Below are 19,314 nucleotides of genomic sequence, written 5' to 3'. Positions count from 1 at the left end.
CACTTTGGATGGTGTTTTTATAGTTCAATTTGCAGATGGGTATGTATGATTTTTTTTTTTTTTTTACTTCAGTACTACAGTAAATTTATTCTTTGGCTGCCAAAGTAGCCAGGAGGCTGTGTTTGCCCGGTCTTCCTAAGTCTATAGCAAATACCAGCTCCCTCTGCTTGCTGACCTCCTTTGGGCTTTCCCTTCCCAGGTGGGTGGGATACACATACTTCACAAGGATGTGGACCCAAAACAGACTACCATATATTTCTCCAGCAAAGATGGCTTTATCCGGGATCTGCAGAGAACTACAACTCAGGATCTGCCACCACGGTGAGCCCCCGCACGGCAAGGGAAGGAGAATGCTTACATAGAGAGAAAAAGGAAGTTGAGAGGGCTAGAGTAATCAAAGAGTCCATGGCTTTTCCTTGGCTGAGTCCCTGCCAGGAAGAAGAGAAGTGGTCTTCTTCCTGTTTGGCTCTGCTATTGTCACGGGGCACGAGAACTCCCCCTCTGGTCTTCCAGCTCTATTTAATTGAAGTTTCTGTTTATTAATTTTTTACAAGGAGATGCAGTCATTCCATAAGAATTTATAAAGGAAGCTCTGAAATAAAAGTTAAAACTGGAATGAGTTACCAAGAGATTTAAAAAATTACTTCTTTGATCTTATTAGAATAAAATTATTAAATAAGAAGCTCCCATTGTGTTTCTAGTCTGATATAGAAAGAGCTTGCAAGTCATCTCTACCATTTTCTCAATAAGAAAAAAGCTGAACAACTGAAAAGCAGCAACCTTTTTTAGGTACATCAGAGAACTGGACTCACAGGACAAATCACTGCCCCCAGAGTTAGAGAGACAGGCTTGCCCGTAGCAGAAGTCCACTGCTGGAGCCAGTCCTGGTATGGTCACTCCAACTGTCTTTGACGCATGGCCAGAGGTTCAGCGTGGCCGGGCTCGAGAGATACAAATGGGGGCTGAAGGTGGAGGAGGTTTCAGTGTTGGGGGGCCCTCATGCTTTTGTGACTTTCACTCCAGAAGCCCAGCCAGGTTCTCTGGGCGAATAACAAGGAAATAAAACACCTTGTGCTTCTTCTAGGAGGAGGAAAAATACACCTACTTTGAAGTAAGTCCGGAGCATTCTGTTCTCTTAACCAAAGCCTGCCTTCCATGGAAACAATTTACTAGAGCCTAACCTTCCTGGGGGACAGGGAAACCCCATCTCTAAACCCCCTCTAGCTTGCCTGTCCCAACTAAGGGGAAAGGAAACAGCTAAGAAACACTTGTGAAGGTCACAGCCCAGGAACACAAGCCCACTACAAGACAGAGATTTAATCACTGGGCTATAGAACCCTTCCCCTCCCCTGACATTTACTACCACATCAAGCTGGCATTTCTGGCCTACCTTGGCACATACCAGCTGGGAGAAGCCTTTAGGTGGACAATTGTGGTTCTTGCAGTAGAATGCCATCCATCAGCTTAAATTAGAACTGGTGGGACACCAAATAGCCTCCGCTATGATGCCTGAGCTGAATCTCCTGACCCCTAATGTTACCCCCAAACTGGGTTTGCCTCTTGCTGGGCCAAAAGATATAATCAAGCCAAAGAGCAGAAGGAAGGATTTTTTTACTTCCAACAAGTAAGAAGAACACCGGGGATATTTCCCAATGCAGTGTCTCCCGAACGGCAAAATTGGGGAAGTTTTAAGCTGAGGGTACATTCATATTCATGAAGGGGAAGAAGGTCACATCCTGCACAAGCGGAGGAGTCTAGGGCATAGGTAGCATCCTATCATCGAGTGTTGTAGCCCCTGGAGAGAGATTCCAGGTAAAATGGAAACAGAGAGACAAAGGGCATTTTCTGCTGCCCAGAATGTCTCTAGCTTCTTGGAACTGGATTGAATTAAACCGAGTAGAAATGAACACCTGAGAAAAGATTAGGAAAGCAGTTGTCATATCTTTTTTTTTTTTAATCTCTTTTTTTTTTTTTTTTTTTGCAGTACGCGGGCCTCTCACTGTTGTGGCCTCTCCCGTTGTGGAGCACAGGCTCCGGACATGCAGGCTCAGCAGCCATGGCTCACGGGCCCAGCCGCTCTGCGGCATGTGGGATCTTCCCGGACCGGGGCACGAACCCGTGTCCCCTGCATCGGCAGGCGGACTCTCAACCACTGCGCCACCAGGGAAGCCCAGTTGTCATATCTTTTAAGGGAAGGGAAAGGTGTCCCCAAACTCAGAGTCATCCTCAACCTCTCCCACACATCCTAGAGAGCACTGCTATTCTCATGAGTGTCTCTTCCCAGAGTTAATAAGTGACAAACCAGGGAAAGGACTCAGGGCACCAGGGTCAAGGGAACAAAGATAACTGGGAGAAAGGTAACAGGGTAGCCTTGTCTGAGGAAGTTCCTGTCTGGCACAGGCTGCAACAAATCCATGAGTATGAGGGGCTTTAACCAGGATTGGGTAAATTTTAGGAAGGAATAATTTCAGAAGGAAACAGCGTGTGGTCTGAAGGAGATCATTTATTCATTTATCTCTTTTTAAATTTCCCTTCACAAGTATCTAATTTCCATACAAATATTCCATAAAGGTAGAATAAAGAGATAATGGAACAATTTTAATTTGTTATAAAAGTCATTCATAATTACTTTAAAAGATACCCTTGTTTTTTAACTTCCTGTATCCTAAAGACTAGGACCAAATACCCTCCGCATTTTCAACGCTTACCCTGTGCATTTACAAATGAGAGACACAATATTTGCATACGTTAGAGAAGTTACCACAAAAGGACTCTTCTAGGCTCCCCTCCCATAAATACACTATACATAGACATACTGACACATACTTAAGTGCACCCACACAGAAGATGCATGCGGCTCCCAGAAATGAATATGTAAAAATGTGCACACACATCCAGTTGCTTTTTAAATCTTCTTAAGTTTGTTGTTTCAGCAAAGTGATGACATCTCTTCTAAACAGACACTAAAGACTCTCTCTTTTCCCTCTCTCTTTGCCAGGCTAATCCTGAAAGGATGGTGGTGAAGGAGATCATGGCAGTTGCCCAGTTCCCTGCCCTAAGCACAGAGAGTCCCTCTCAAACACTCTTCCATACAGGGCCAGAACCAAGAAAGGCAAAGGGGCTCCACCTCGGCTCTGCAGACGTCCATCTCCTGAAACCCGATCAAGGAAAGCAAAGGATTAACTTCAATGCAGAGTTGGTTCCAGCCCAGAAGCCTTCTCTGACAACATCACTCTAAAAGCAACATGAAATAGTCAAAAGCACACAAAATTTGGAGTCAGAAGACCCCTGTTTCAGCTCTACATGTCTAATAGTATCAGAGGGACTTTGGATGAACATGTAGCAAATAAATCTATTGCCCTGGGGATTAAGTAAGATAATGTATAAAAACGAGGATTTTTTTTAAATTCATGAAACACTATATAAAGTATCAATTATTACTATCATTATTATAACTACGCAGAATAATGCACCCATGAAATAAGTTATAGATACATTATTTAATGTATTCAACTTGGACCTTCTCCACTATGCAAAAAAGGAAAACATTAGTTGCCGGCTATCATTGGCAATCAATATTTTTATTTTAATTTTTCCATAATCTCCTTGTTCCCTTGGATATCAAAATCACATTTATGTAGAAAAATAAACCCCAAATTCTCCACCACAGCCTAAGGACAGTCTAGAACCACAACTTGTCTTCCATATCATAGCTTCTTTGTATACGTTGCTTGAATAAGGTGAACGACAATGTTGCCATGTTGTCTCATTATTTCAACGAGTTTCATTATGCCAGTCTACTGCATCTGTTCGAAGGAGTTTATCCCCCTGAAAATCTCCTACCTCATAATGTCTTTCAGGGACCATCTGACTCTCACTAAGAATGATCTGTGGGAAAACATAACTCGTTCCAAATGTGCCACTGAGGGAGATTCTTCAAACTTGGTAAAAGCTGACCCCGCAGGCTCTCCACAAGTTCTCAGGTCAGTGGTTTGACACTTCAGTAATGTGCATACCTGTGTAGGAAAAGAAAAGTGGTTGGAAATCTTGGAAATATTTTCTCAGCTAAAAATCCAATTTCAAAGAATAGAAGAATATTTGTTAGGCTGCCTAGTTTTTTTTTTTTCAATTGCAGCTCATAATCTATTAGTAAATCCTAAAATTAATTTAGTGAGTCAAGATTAGCCCTTTTCTCAATGAAGCAAAATGGAGTAGACTAGAATTTTCAAAATTAGAGTATGTTGGTTATAATTATAGCTATTTCTAATTCTGATTTGAATTATTATTATTTTTTTTTTTTTTTCGGTTCATGGGCCTCCTCTCACTGTTGTGGCCTCTCCCGTTGCGGAGCACAGGCTCCGGACGCGCAGGCCCAGCGGCCATGGCTCACGGGCCCAGCCACTCCGCGGCATGTGGGATCTTCCCGGACCGGGGCACGAACCCATGTCCCCTGCATCGGCAGCGGACTCTCAACCACTGCGCCACCAGGGAAGCCCTGATTTGAATTATTTTATAAAATGTTTGTTTCAATTAAATATCTCTTTTAACTCAGTCATACATCTTGACTGTACTTGTTTATGATGTGAAATGGACTTCTTGCTCTGGACTCTAGATGAAGACAGTTTGCAAAACACAGCTCTAAAGTAACCTGACAGAAAAAGAGAGTATATGCGGGTTGTAGCTTTTTAAACTTGAACCCAGTCTGCTGAGAACTAATCAATCTACTTCATGTTTTTACCTTGCAGCTCTAATTCTGTTCTCACTAAGACTGAACAAATAATGTGTTCTAGGGAGAAAAGTTCAGTGACAAATGTAACACCATTCCAATTAACTGAATCCAGCACAATTCTTAAAGAAATGCAATGATGACCTAGAAGACAAATCAGTAGAAGAGCCATTCTAACATATTTGAGTGTTTCTACCTGTAAGTAATACTGGCCTTCTACCATGTGCAGGCTGTCAAAGGCACCTAGTGCGTACACCTCACTGTTTCATTTCTCAGACATCTTGTAAGTTAAGTGACAGCACAGGTCTTTCTGACAAACTGTGTAATTTCCTGTGTTTCTCTTAAGCTTGGTGAAGGTGAACGCATCAAAATAAATCATCCCTGGAAAATTCAACCGTTCAGATGAGAATGGCTTGACACCTCTGGCATAAGCACTCCAGTGAACAGCTGCAGAGTAACTGGGTTCTCTTCAAGGCCGGGACTTCAATTCTGAGAGCATCAGCTGGCCACTCTCTGTTTCCACTTCATAGTAATACACCTTGACAGCCTCTGGTGAGCAGATTCCACTTTCTACGGGTGACATAAAGAAACACAAATATTGGTTTCAAATTTTGCATGGTGACAAACTAATAGAATGACTTCCATAAGAACTGAAATATAAAGTTATGAAAGCACAAGGATTTTCAAGATAAGGAGGGAGAGAGCTTTACGTTGACCTAAATTCCAATTTGACTCTGAGTCCTCCGTATGGGACTGCTTACACTGAAACTATATGACTTAGATAGCTTTTTTTGTTTTTAACTTAAACTCCCCTTTCTTTAGCCAATTTAACAGTAAACCAGAAAATCTCTCAAACATGAAGAACAATTTTAGCTCTCCACTAACCTATCTAATTTATGTGTTTGAGATTCTTCACCTGGATCAATGAAGAACAAAGCTGCTTTACCTTGAAAGTGGAGGGGAGGCTGCTTTACCTTGAAAGTGGATAATATAAAGGATAAACTCTAAAAACCTGATTAAGTCTAAAGTGATTTTATCACCTCAACAGCAAGATTTATTTCAATATTACTCGTGGATGTTAGCTGCAGCGTTCTTTAGCTCTGGCTTTGCTTTTTTTATGTAACTTGAATTCTAACTCCAATTTCCCCTCGCGTGAAACTGAGAATATAATGTTTGCCTCCTTCTTTACTCCCAGGAATAATGTTCCTTAAATAATGTTGGTATAGAAGCCCATGCTCTTATTAATTTTGGGATGTTGGAGTTGATAGAAGAATCTTTAAAGAAAAGCGTGGCTTGAAAATGAAGGAAGGCTTCCCAAGACTGTGGCTGCCTGTTGGGGCAGAACCAGGGTGAGGTACGTGTCATGTGCACGCTCGTGTTGTGGGTATTGGTAGCAAGCAGGTTGACTCCCAGGGCTCGGGCTCATGCCGAGTGGAAGGGGACCGCCGAGAGGAGGGGCAGCGTGTTGTACCAGGCCGTGGGGTAGAGAATGCTGTCAACCTGAAACTCTTCCACCACCATCACAGCTGGGTCATGAGAAAAAATGTCAAAGCAAGTGAAAATGCCAAACTTCCCAAAGGGAGAGTCAAAAGGCAAAAAAGTTCTGAGTCCTTGGGGAAATCAAATTGAATTTCAGGTGCAAAATGATTGTACTGTTAAGCGAAATGCAAAGAAGGGGAAGATTAGTAAGAAAACTATCAAATAGAAGTGATCAGTATCTTCAAAATCTTTTCGCACGCACATGTTGGTGTGCATACTTAAAACTGTTACACATAAATTAGTGTAAATTATACCCAGTATACCACTGTCTGTGAGTTTTCTCACTGTGACATTCATCAGAACACTTCATTTTCCCACAGCCTATGAATCAACCAATGAGTTCATATCTACAAATGATATTTATTTATTTATAATTAATTAATTAATTTATGGCTTCATTGGGTCTTTGTTGCTGTGCACGGGCTTTCTCTAGTTGTGGCGAGCTGGGGCTACTCTCCATTGCTGTGCGTGGGCTTCTCATTGAGGTGGCTTCTCTTGGTGCGGAGCACGGGCTCTAGGTGTGCGGGCTTCAGTAGTTGTGGCACATGAGCTCAGTAGTTGTGGCTTGCGGGCTCAGTAGTTGTGGCTCGCGGGCTCTAGAGTGCAGGCTCAGTAGTTGTGGTGCATGGGCTTAGCTGCTCCGTGGCATGTGGGATCTTCCCGGACCAGGGATTGAACACGTGTCCCCTACATTGGCAGGCGGATGCTTAACCACTGTGGCACCAGGGAAGCCCCTACAAATGACATTTAAAAGGTGAATATTTGTCTTAAAATCACTTGAAATTTTGAACCTCACAAATTTCTGATGGTTTTCCACTCTATTCTTTAAATACCAGCAGCACTGTCCATGTGAAGTCTAACACGGTAATAAAATAAACTTTGTCATGTCTCCCCGTGGTACTGCTAGGTCTATATAAGTGAGGTGACGTAGATTGGAACTTAATTTAGACAATGTAATAGCTAAACCTTGTTAATTAGTAAACCATTAGAATTTTTTTTCCAGCCTGATTATTGCTACCAAACTCCAACTACCTTGGGCTCAGAACAGCCTTATGTTCTGCTCACGTTTCTATTTGGCCTGATGTGTGCATATGTGCTCAGGCAACACCCCACCCCCACCCGACCAGCGAGCATCCCAAGCTCCTCGGCCCTCGGCTCAGGGGGTAGCCCATCCTTCATCCCCAGGTGATCGACTTGAAGGCGGCATGTGGCTGATTTGGAGTCAAGGAAGGCTAAGGTTTTTGCAGGGTTTCTAGGAAAGAGGAATGCAGTCTTCCTCTGGATTTTGTTGCTATTAGGATATGTACTTTGTGATGAGCAGCCATGTGGCTTCTGAAAGGACAGTCATCCTGGGAAAAAGTTGTAACAAAGGAATAAGAGAGCTAGAGGGATGGATGACATTTTCTGGGCCTCTGAGGGACAGACTGCATCGGAAACTAGACCTACCCTTTCTATGATTTATATTTTCTCAGGTACCTAAGCAAGGAAATTCTGTGCTGTTGTTGTTTTTTTAAGCCAATTTCAGTTGGGGGAGTTTTCTATCATTGCAATCAAAAAAGTCCCAATGAAATGAATGACTACAGCTTAATACCAAGTGTTACAAAATTGGGTCAAAAAACTAACTCTAGTACTAAATCTTGTGATGAAACTGAGCATTTCTCCTTTCTCAGTGAATATTAAAATCCTCGTGCAGCTATTAGAACATCTGCTTTAATAGTCGGATAGATTTGGGCTTCCCTGGTGGCGCAGTGGTTGAGAATCTGCCTGCTAATGCAGGGGACACGGGTTCGAGCCCTGGTCTGGGAAGATCCCACATGCCGCGGAGCTACTAGGCCCGTGCACCACAGCTACTGAGCCTGTGTGTCTGGAGCCCGTGCTCCGCAACAAGAGAGGCCGCGATAGTGAAGAGGCACGCGCACCGCGATGAAGAGTGACCCCGCTCTCCACAACTAGAGAAAGCCCTCGCACAGAAATGAAGACCCAACACAGCCAAAAATAAAATATATAAAAATAAATAGTCTGGTAGATTCTATTTTATGACTAATTCAAATTCAGAACGCTTATACGAAATCAAAGTAAGTTAAATCCCTTTTTCAACTAAAGGTAATAATTCAGAAACGCATTCACAGTTCCCTCACCAGCATTCACAGACAAATATACCTAGATATCACAAACAAAAGAAGTAAATCGAGGGGCTTCTCTGGTGGCGCAGTGGTTGAGTCCTCCTGCCGATGCAGGGGACACGGGTTCGTGCCCCGGTCCGGGAAAATCCCACGTGCCGCGAAGCGGCTGGGCCCGTGAGCCATGGCCGCTGAGCCTGCACATCCGGAACCTGTGCTCCGCAACGGGAGAGGCCACAACAGCGAGAGGCCCGCGTACCGCAAAAAAAAAAAAAAAGAGAGAAGTAAATCGAGCTTAGCTAAGGCACAAGTAATTCTCACCTTGTGGTAGGGGGCCACCAGCCTACCCTCAGAATCAAACACCACATCAGTGTTGTATTGGTAACGACCATCAGGGGGACACTGAGGGTCACTGGCATTGCATGGCTTCTCATCCCCAATATTTGCCACAATGTAGATAGAGTTGTCCTTGGCCAGACAGCTGAGCCTTTCTTGCACTGGGCTGCGGCCAAACCTAATTCGATAGATACTGCCTTAAACTCACTGTGTGTTAGTGATTTTGGAACTTCCAAAGTGATACTTCATTTGCCCGTTACCTATAACACACAACAGCTCTAGGTTAAGAATCAACAGTAAAGATTTAAAAACTCACATGTAATACAATCTTCTTCTTTATGAAAACTAACCTATTTTTTAACTGACAGATTCAGGATGGCAGTGCAAGACTGAAGCACAGAGCAAACTGAGGGGGAAGACGAGAAAGAAGAGAAGCAACACATTTTCTTATGATGTTCTCCTAGGAGCACAAATGAAGGGCTTGAAATTTAACACTTTTCTAATGGGGAGGACCTTTTCCATAATCCAAGCCACAGTCCTACTAGGAGGCAGTATAGAGTTGGGCCCAGGCAGATCATCTTCTACAGAGAACAAATGCAGCATTAGGTACCAGAAATATTTTTAAAAAGGAAAAAAAGAAAAGGAAAAAAGAATTTCACTATGCAGTCTCAGTGTCCCCATTTGTCAATGCAACACAATAGCTTCCCTTCTATCTTAGAGGGCCCTTGAGTGAAACCCTGGGATAAATACAGACTATGAAATTGCTTTTCGGAGTAATGCCCAAACCACCCACCTTGGGGATATTTACCCTAGAAATAAGAAGGGAGTGAGGTGAGGAAATAGCTGGGATTATAGCTGGCTTCAAATAATTGAAAGATTCTAATTTGAAGAAGATGAGTCACGTATCTTAATATACGATAGGCGCAGTATGAACACCAAAGGAAGTTATAGATAGATGATTTCAGTGGAAAATAAGATTAAAATTTCTAGCAACCAGAACATGCTAAGAAGTGGATTCACTAGTCACTGGAAATTTCAAGTATAAGATGGTGCTTCCAGGCACTCAGAAGTCCATTCCGTTAGTGTGGCTCAGTGGAAATGGCTGTGCTTGAATTCCAGCCAGGCTAATTACCAATTGTGAAACCTTAAGCTCCCTTTTTTTCTTTTCTTTTTTTTTTTTTTGGTGGTACATGGGCGTCTCACTGTAGTGGCCTCTCCCGTTGCAGAGCACAGGCTCCGAACACACAGGCTCAGCAGCCATGGCTCACGGGCCCAGCCGCTCCGCGGCATGTGGGATCTTCCCAGACCGGGGCACGAACCCGTGTCCCCTGCATCGGCAGACGGACTCTCAAACACTGCGCCACCAGAGAAGCCCTCCCTTCTTTTCTTCATATTTAAAATGGGAATAGGGACTTCCCTGGTGGCGCAATGGTTAAGAATCCACCTACCAATCCAGGGTACACGGGTTCGAGTCCTGGTCCGGGAAGATCCCACATGCTGCAGAACAACTAAGCACGTGTGCCACAACTACTGAGCCAGCACCGGAGTGCTGGCTCAGGAGTTTCTGTTCTGTTTGGTAACATAACAGCATGCTCATACACTGCAGCGATAAGAGTGTCCAGTGCACCAACACTCAGGACAAAGACAGCTAAAATGGTACCACATTTTGGAAAATATCATATAATCATAGCTAAAACTTAGTGCGCTTTGATAGACTCAGATTCTTGTACTTTGTATCTCTGGAAAAACTTTTATGTTAAAGACCTTCCTGTCTGCTACCACCTATCTGTACTTTCTCGTGAATAGATTACACAGCACGGGGTTGAGAAAGAATATTGTGAAAGAAATACATCATCAGATTGACTCAAGTGTGCGATGCTGTTGTTGGCATCGTTCAGAGGTCAACCCAACTCTAAAAGTGAAGTTAATGAGCCAGACAGATTAGTCCACCCCATTCCAAAACACACTGGCTGTTAAACTCTTTTCTTTTAATAAAATATATTTTCCTGGTAGTTCAATACTTCCATTAATAGGGCCAATATGGGATCACTGTAGTAAGAGCTATCGTAGCAACAATTTGTGAAAATTTACATATTTAGCTGTAGGAGACAGAACAGAGTGTTAGGCAAGCCCTGGTTTTAACAGAGCTCACAAAATGGCTCACAAAATATACATGCAAATGACTGAACTCAATGTTCATGACCAGTGACCATAAATGCTTGCATTTATAAGAAGCTATCAGCAGAAAACACAGGAAAGACTGCCTAATAATCTGAGATATTAGAACTTTACCTGAACACTGTGCAAAGCATAGATAGATGATAATGGGGTCAATGATGGCAAGTGCCCAACAGGTTAAAACTCCTGACCTCTTGGGAACCCAGCTAATGCTGTGGAGTTCATGTGCAGAAAACATAAACTCCAGGGAGCTAGGCTCTGGGATCATACAATTTCTTCATCTTTATAGAATATGCTCATTTTTCAAGTGAACCCCTTTTCTCTAAATACTTATACTAGCACATCGCTCAAAATCTAATTTTCAAGAGGTTGTTTCCTTATGCCTCGTCTGATGTAGGGAAACTGGTAGGTTTGGGATATTTGTGCCTTTTGTTTCTTTGGTTGCTTCAGTTCTATAATTTTAAGCCCTTTAATTTTTTTTTTTTTTTTTTTTTTGCGGTACGCGGGCCTCTCATTGTTGTGGCCTCTCCCGTTGCAGAGCACAGACTCCGGACGCGCAGGCTCAGCGATCTCGGCTCGCGGGCCCAGCTGCTCCGCGGCACATGGGATCCTCCCGGACCGGGGCACAAACCCACGTCCCCTGCATCAGCAGGCGGACCCTCAACCACTGCGCCACCAGGGAAGCCCTTAAGCCCTTTAATTCTAATAACTTTTTTTCATTATCTGAATATGCCTTTATTCTCCCAGACCCCCTGGTGAGTTTCCATGGGTCCTTATGAAATAATATCCATCAGACACAAATTCATTTCAGAAAAAATTATTCGAGGACAAGATGAGACCTGTGTAAGACAGATAAATTGCTTTAGAATGAGAAGGAACTTATTTTCATATGTCAAGTTGAAATTCTACCTGTTGCTTCAGTTGACCTGACTTTCTGAATAGAAGCAAAAAGAAACAAAGGAATTTCCCTTCACTCTCCCTAATATCAGGAAGTATACCAACTTTTTATTATGTTGAAATCAATAGAAACTTGCATTAACTATTTCGATAGCAAGTGTCCTTAGTAATGCCTTTGCCTCATTTGTATATAAGGAATAGGGATTGTGGATGCAAATTATTTAAACGAGGTTTGAACATAAACATTCAAGTACATAATTTGAATGACAATTCAAAATTATTGTGGGATTAGGAAGTTTAGAGTCTAAAGTTTTGTATTAAAATAAATATAATTCTGCCTTTAAATATGTAAGGTACAAATTTTAAATGAGAGAAGGGCCCATAGAATAAAATCTCTAAGTTTGTTGGCTCTCCCCAGGTCGTTAGTTCCAATATCCATTATAAAACCTGCTTTCTATTTTTACCATCAGAGTCCTGACTCTGTGGCCAAGAGTTACTCTTACAGGCCCTCCATCAGCCCTTGTGATCTCACTCCTCCCAACCTAATCTTCAATCAATACTTCAAACTATTGAGTTCCCTTAACCCTTGCTCTCATTAAGTGAAATGCTTCCCATGTGTATATCAAATCAAGGCAGATAATCAGAGCCTTCTCCCACTCAGTCCCATTTTATCTTTCCTGTTCTTAGCTAAGACCACCCTTCTTATTATATTTTAATACACTTACTACTGCTCTGATCCTGGGTTGATTCCTCGCTAAATCCTGACCTTCCAACTCAAGTTTCTCACCTCTCACCTCTGTTGCTGTTCACTTCTCTGAACTCTGAATGCGCTTATGGTCAGTAGCCACATTATTCATTACTTTTCGTTCTGTATTCTACCGTCTTGCCCCCATAGCAGATCCTTTTCTATCTCATACCTTTAACTACCCTCTATGAACTGAAAACTACTGTCTCTATCTTTAGCTCAAACTTCTCTCCTGAACTCCAGGATTGTTTATCCAACTAAATAGACTTCCACGAGCTCCTACAAAGCATCAGTCCACTTGGCAGCATCCATGCCTATGAAGTCCACCTCCCCTCCTCTCAGTGTCAATGACTGCTCATGCCTCTCTATATGTCCTTTCCCTATCCTTGTCCACCAGATCCCAAAGACATTTGCTTTAGAAATTCTCTCTCTTCCTCCTTATCATCAATTTTTCTTTCTCTATTGGGTTAATTCCATCAGCATACAGACAGGATAACTGAGGAAAGCAACTCTTATAACTGATACCACTCCTTAAACACGTGAACAAAGGGAAGAGGACAGTGCGGGAGCTAGAAGCTTTCCAGGGGGCCCTGTGGAGCTGAGGCTCAGAGCCCTAGGGAGGGTGCTCTTCAGCTGCTGCCGATAAGCCAGCACCTCAGAGGAGGGCCTCCACAGAGCTGGGACTCATCCCTTGAGGAGACACTGGTTGGTGCTGGTATTTTTTTTTTTTTTTTTTTTTTTTGCGGTACGCGGGCCTCTCACTGTTGTGGCCTCTCCCGTTGTGGAGCACAGGCTCCGGACGCGCATGCTCAGCGGCCATGGCTCAGGCGCCCAGCCGCTCCGCGGCAAGTGGGATCTTCCCGGACCGGGGCACGAACCCGCATCCCCTGCATCGGCAGGCGGACTCTCAACCATTGCGCCACCAGGGAAGCCCCGGTGCCGGTATTTTTGAGGGAGGGTAATGACGCTGGTTCTGAAAGTCTGGAAAAAACTGAAAACTAGAACCAAGTGCTACTGGAACAAACTACTGCTGTCAGGTACGGTACTGATGATGGGACGACACTGATAGGTGAGCAAACAGAAGTCTCTCCACTCCTCGTCCAATCTTCTGTTTCCCTCCAGCGTCCTCTATTGGCAGAACCTAACAGGGAGCCAGGTGACAAAGGAGAAATATGTTTGCCTAGTCCCAGCCTCATCATCACAAAGAAGAATACAGAAAGGTGGGTTTGGAGCTGAGAGACAATAGCTGAATAACTGGCACACTAAGGCAACTGTACAACGTACACTGTGAAAATGCATGAGGTAGGTTGATGCTTGTTTGCATAGATAAAGCTCAAAGTTTCTCTTGTAAAAATAAGAAATATGCAGAATGATATGTATAATTTGATGCCACGTATACAAAATCTTAAAAAATGCGAAATAGTATTAAGGTATTTATGTACATATGTAATAAACTACCAAGAAGTCATGGGAATGATCTAAAATAACCTTAGGATAATGATTTCCTCTAATAAAAGCAAACAGGGAAAGGAGAAGAAAGCAATTGGAAGGAAATACAAAAGGAGCCCATTCTATTCATAACACCTTATTCCATAAACGGAGCAGAGGGTACATATTCTTTCACTTAATTTCTTGTACTATCACTTTATCATCTTTTCTAGTATATTTGGATTCCTTTCAAATTAGTTAGATGTTTAATTGATGAATAGGTTCCTAGCCATGAGGCATGAGTTAGGACTTAATAGTAAGGCACAAATCTGCCCTCCAACTACATACTTCCTACTTCTATTTTCATGTAGTCAAGAGCATATTTATACTAGATGTCTCCCAGCAGGAATAAATTATAAGCAATTGCTTTTCCGTCATGTCCAAATGACAGTGCTCTCACAATTCACTGATATGTTCTATGAATTGCTAAGATACTTAAATCTAAATTCATATATGGTCATATTGGAAGCGTGATCTGGTCAGTGAAAGATTTATATCTTGTACAGTAGGATCTACAGAACCGTCATGTCCTAAATACAAACAGACACCCATTCTGGGCACCCATTCTCTCTGTTCTTAGTAATTTTTTTTAGTTCATTCAGCAGCTTTGTTTCAGGCACTGTGCCATACATTAGAAATACATCATGGTGAGTAAGCATGATTTCTGTCCCTGAGAATTTCATTTCAGTGGTAAATATATCAAATGTGATGCTTTTTATAACATGAAGTGTTACTAGTACTTACCAATGCCATGAGGGTTGTAAGAATTTAAAATGGATGTAAAGTCTTGTAGGAATAATTTATTTTAGGCCTCACATTCTTTGCTTTAAAATCTACCATTTCTTATATTTTTAAATAAGTCTTAGATTTCTTTAGCTCTGGCTTTTCAATTCTAGCACATGGAACCTTACCTGTAATCTTGAAGTTGCTATGGTGGACCTCCTAATTACAGATAAGAGAAGGGCAGGCTAAATGCAGGTGGGTGGGGAATGAAAGTCAAACAAAAAAGCCACCTGAAGTGTATTCTATGTAAGGTCTGATGCCCAAAACATTAAATTCCTGTCCTATCACTGGTAACCACGTGAATGTCCTTGTAAAGTTGTCTATGAAAACCCCCATTTTAGCCTTCTGGAGTTCAAATATTTTATATGTCTGCTATACGCGCTCTTCATTTATAAAGCCCTTCTGGCTCATTAGTCATCCTGGGTAACTGCATTTAAGTTTGCACTTCTGATTCTAGAAGATATATAAACAGCCATTTTTCTTTATCATAAAAAATGAGTATTGACCCTTTTTGCCTCTTTACTCTTTGTTCATAAAAATCAGACTCTATTAGGAAACTCATCTTCAAACAGTATAATGAAAAACTCAATATTAGCAATCTCCTAAAACATTTTCATTCTTTATTATTTATTTTATTAAAAAGATTGAAATTATAGTGTAAAATGACCTTAGCATAAGAATTCCCGAGTCTCCAGCTAATGGACTGAATTTTGAGAGTTCAACAGGAATAAGTGAAGGGTAGCGTATCTTTCTAAAAATTAACATCTGGGATAAAAAGAAAAATGAAAAGTACATAAGAGGAGCAGGGAAACAAGGGCTCACAACTCTTATAACTGATCAAAGCTATCATCAGGGTTGTTCGATCCATATTTATATGAGGTGTCACAAGATATTTGAGGACAGGTAAATTAATATCATGCAGTTCACCCGTATTATTTTTCTCCTTTGACTTATCATCAAGTGACCTGGAAATTCTCTAGGAGATTGTTAAAATATCTTCTTTCCTCTTCCAAGTACTACTTCATGTCTCCAGGTCCAGTAACTCAAGAAATCCTCTTCCCAGTTGTTACTGTTTTTATTCAATACATCCAAATATCTTTTTAAGAATGCCTTTGTTAGAGGTATCTGTGTGTGGCTAAGTGCTTGAGTGTGTGTGTGTGTGTGTGTGTGTGTGTGTTATGACCATATTTACTTAAGCAGGCATCAGCCCTAAGATATTTTTAGAACATTATCATCTATGAGATACCTAAGAGAGATGGTCAGAATGGAGTTAAAGAATGTGAATGGAATTTAAGAGAGGTCAAAACTGAGAAAAAAATGCCACTGGAAATCACTTATGTAGATGAATATGCTAACACCATGAGGATGGGTCAAAATGCAAAGAAGGAATAAAAAAGTAGAAAGTAGAGGTAGTGATCCTTGCAGAGTAGGCTGCGAATATATCACAGAAATTACTGGACTAGATATGACAGGGGCAGTGTCACAGAATGAATGGTAAAAAGATCAAAGAGAATGCATAGACCATGTCCCAGTACCTAGTGCCTGGAACATAGTATGAAATCAACAAATGCTATGTGAATGAAAGAACAAAAGACAGAGAGTGAGCCCTGAGGGAAGGAAGCTGAAGGAGCAGCTTTGCAGTACAGGTGCCCGCAACTGGGAAGCTGTGACAGCGCATTTTTAGGAAGAATCCTGGTGAAATTCAGGATAGGTGGAAACCAGCACCTTGTTTATTCCCTCCAGAACCACAGGAGACTCGAGAACTAACAAATTTTAAGGTGAGACAGAAAGACGCTTATCACAGAAACTGGACTCTAACATCAGATTTGTTAGAAACTAAAGAGCTACTCCCTCAGGTGTATTTCCCTAAATCAATGCCAAATGAAACTACTTGAGTTGTTTGATAAAACACAGTGGGTGTGTGAAAACCACTGATGAGATATGGGTTAAAACATTGTGATGCAATTTTGCAATTAAGTACTCTTTATTTTCCTTGGGACTTGTGCAATTTTTTTTTTGTTTTGTTTTTATTTTTAATGAGTTGAAGTACAGCTGACAGCTCTAAGTGTGAATGAAGGGAAGAACTGTCCCTTAGAATCTGTGAGGATATCCTTGCTTGTATCTTTCTCAAACCTGTGGGTTTAGTTTCAGCAGTCGACTGGAAGTGAAATATCGTTGCCCAAGAGTCACAGAACACATTGCAAAACCATTGCATAATGTCTAACTTCCTCAGGCGAAACCTGGCAAACCTGAAATGTTCTATATTTTATGAAGAGATAAAAGAACACACAATTTTGATGATTATGTGATTTTGGACTATTTACATACATATACGTTCACCATCACTAAAAAAGCAGATACTCAATGTTGAAAATAGTGTTACCATTAACAGTCATGGTGGGGCTTCCCTGGTGGCACAGTGGTTAAGAATCCACCTGCCAATGCAGGGGACATGGGTTCGAGCCCAGATCCATGAAGATCCCACATGCTGCGGAGCAACTAAACCCGTATGCCACAACTACTGAGGCTGTGCTCTAGAGCCCGCGAACCACAACTACTGAGCCTGCAAGCCACAACTACTGAAGTCCACGTGCCTAGAGACGGTGCTCCGCAACAAGAGAAGCCACCGCAATGAGGAGCCCACGCACCGCAGCAAAGAGTAACCGTCGCTCGCCACAGCTAGAGAAAGGCCGTGCGCAGCAACAAAGATTCAACACAGCCAAAAATAAATAAATAAATTAAATTAAAAACAAAAAACAAAAAACAGTCATGGTCTTCGTGTTATGGGATTTGTGCCTGTTAGATTACACCACAGCCTTTAGGCAGGACTGTTTGGAGCTATGAACACCCATTAACCTGGACTAGCTATTATTTCTTCTAGAACATCGAAACAACTTTCATTGTTAAGATAAACATCAACGTTGGAGTTTATGTTTCCAGTGAAACTCCAATGAGTTTATGTTTCCATGTGATTAGAAAGCAAATCCTCCCCAATCATTAGCACAGAAAACTAGATGAGTTCAAACTGTCTTTAATGTCAAAGGGAATTCAGTCATAAACGTCTCAATTCCCATCATTACTGTTCTCTCCCAAGGCTACCACTATATTTACAATGTCCCTGAAGCTCTTCACTCTGCTTATGCTCACACACACAGCTAATAAGGCTGGAGCCAGGATTAATCCTCATTTACATGACCCAAACCTCAATTATACCATTATACCATACTGTATTATTTCAGCGTAGCCAAAAAAGAGGCAAAATTACCATAACACTTAAATATAATCCTTGATGAGAAAAAATATATATTTGGAAATCCTTGGTCTATACTGGGGAGCGAGCCATTCGAAGTTTCTTAGTAAACTTGGGATGCAACAATGAATGTGATAAAGCGATGTCCTACACCATCACAATATTTTGCAAAGCTATGATCATTAATAATGTGGATATTATCAGGTAAGTCGTTGCTGAGTTGCTGGTCCCGCCTGAGATGGAACGTACGTCTTTAGTGTACCATCTGCCAAACAGTGACACTGTTAGGATAGGCTCAGATGATCCATTCTTGTTTACCAAACGCCCATCTTTTAGTACCTAAAGAAAAAGTGGGGAAAGTATAGTCAACTTGATTAGAATATACATTACAAGCAGACTCATGATTTTGAAACCATCCTAGATATCATGGTAGGTAAGGGGGCTAGGGCTGGGGTTGGGGGTTGGGGAACAGATGGGAAAGATAGGAAACAGCTATTTTATATGTAAGGAAGACTAGAGCCATTCTAGAGGGTTCAATAATTGGGTTTAAACAATCAGATGTAACCCTTAATGAAAAGTCAGAAATCATCAGTAGCAAAAATTTATTGAGTCCAATTATATGCAAGATAACTGGGAACCAGAGGAACACAAATAACACCCTTCCCTCAAGAAGCTTAAAAGTTAATGGTGAAACTGAGAAGATCCCACATATAAAGAGAGAAATCAGTATATTAGTATATTGCAGAGAGAAACAGGTATGTGCTTAGGAGGTCTGAGAAGGAATAGCTGAACTGCTCTGCTTCCCAAGGTGGGATACAGTCTGCTACAAGGAGCAGTTAGGAATTTCTCCCTGGGGCTGTATGATGGAAGACTTTGTGCCAAGTGGAAATCAAGCAGCAAAGGCTCATTCTGAGACAGGAATGTATGTGACAGATCTAGGCAATGTGCTTTCTCACTCCAATTTGGTTAGAACAAGTTGTGTGCTGGAGCCAGTGGTGTGTAAGCTCACAACAACAGACTGTTAAATCTCCAGGAACTTTGACAGCTGGTTGTTAAACATGGCTGTTCTTGAAATTGATGGTGGTGAGAATATTTACATCATGATAACTGGCAAATGCCACAAATCTGAACTTTTCTTTTTCTTCCTCAGAGAGTGGCTTGTTACAATTTACAGCACATCACTAGCTGGAGTTGAAGATTCTTGAAGAGGAGACTAAGCCATATGGTCAAAGAGAACTGTAGGGATCGGATT

At 41.7% G+C, this 19,314-nt stretch overlaps 1 protein-coding gene across 8 annotated transcripts in view; it reads right to left on the bottom strand.

The window, feature by feature from the left end:
• Nucleotides 1-3,858: 3,858 nt before the first annotated feature.
• Nucleotides 3,859-19,314, bottom strand: part of VNN2 (vanin 2) — a 32,167-nt gene continuing 16,711 nt past the window's right edge. The window contains exons 7-9 of one of the 8 annotated variants that reach the window (XR_004477276.2): nt 18,296-18,401; nt 4,923-5,296; nt 3,859-4,016 (exon numbers count right to left, since the gene is read on the bottom strand). Coding sequence is in view for 7 of the 8 variants with exons in the window: in XM_033407030.2 (XP_033262921.1) it covers nt 13,540-13,682; nt 18,296-18,401 (249 nt within the window). In the remaining variant the exon portion in view is untranslated. Of the gene's footprint in view, nt 5,297-6,889; nt 7,000-7,273; nt 11,739-13,392; nt 13,683-15,422; nt 15,578-17,827; nt 18,402-19,314 lie in introns of those variants that run through there. The other 7 variants (XM_049695621.1, XM_033407044.2, XM_049695622.1 and 4 more) reach the window with 7 other exon arrangements.

This window comes from Orcinus orca, chromosome 12 (genome assembly GCF_937001465.1).
Source record: "Orcinus orca chromosome 12, mOrcOrc1.1, whole genome shotgun sequence".
Lineage (NCBI taxonomy): Eukaryota > Metazoa > Chordata > Mammalia > Artiodactyla > Delphinidae > Orcinus > Orcinus orca.
The sequence above is the reverse complement of the archived record's forward strand: the minus strand, read 5'-3'. Positions and strand labels throughout refer to the sequence as shown.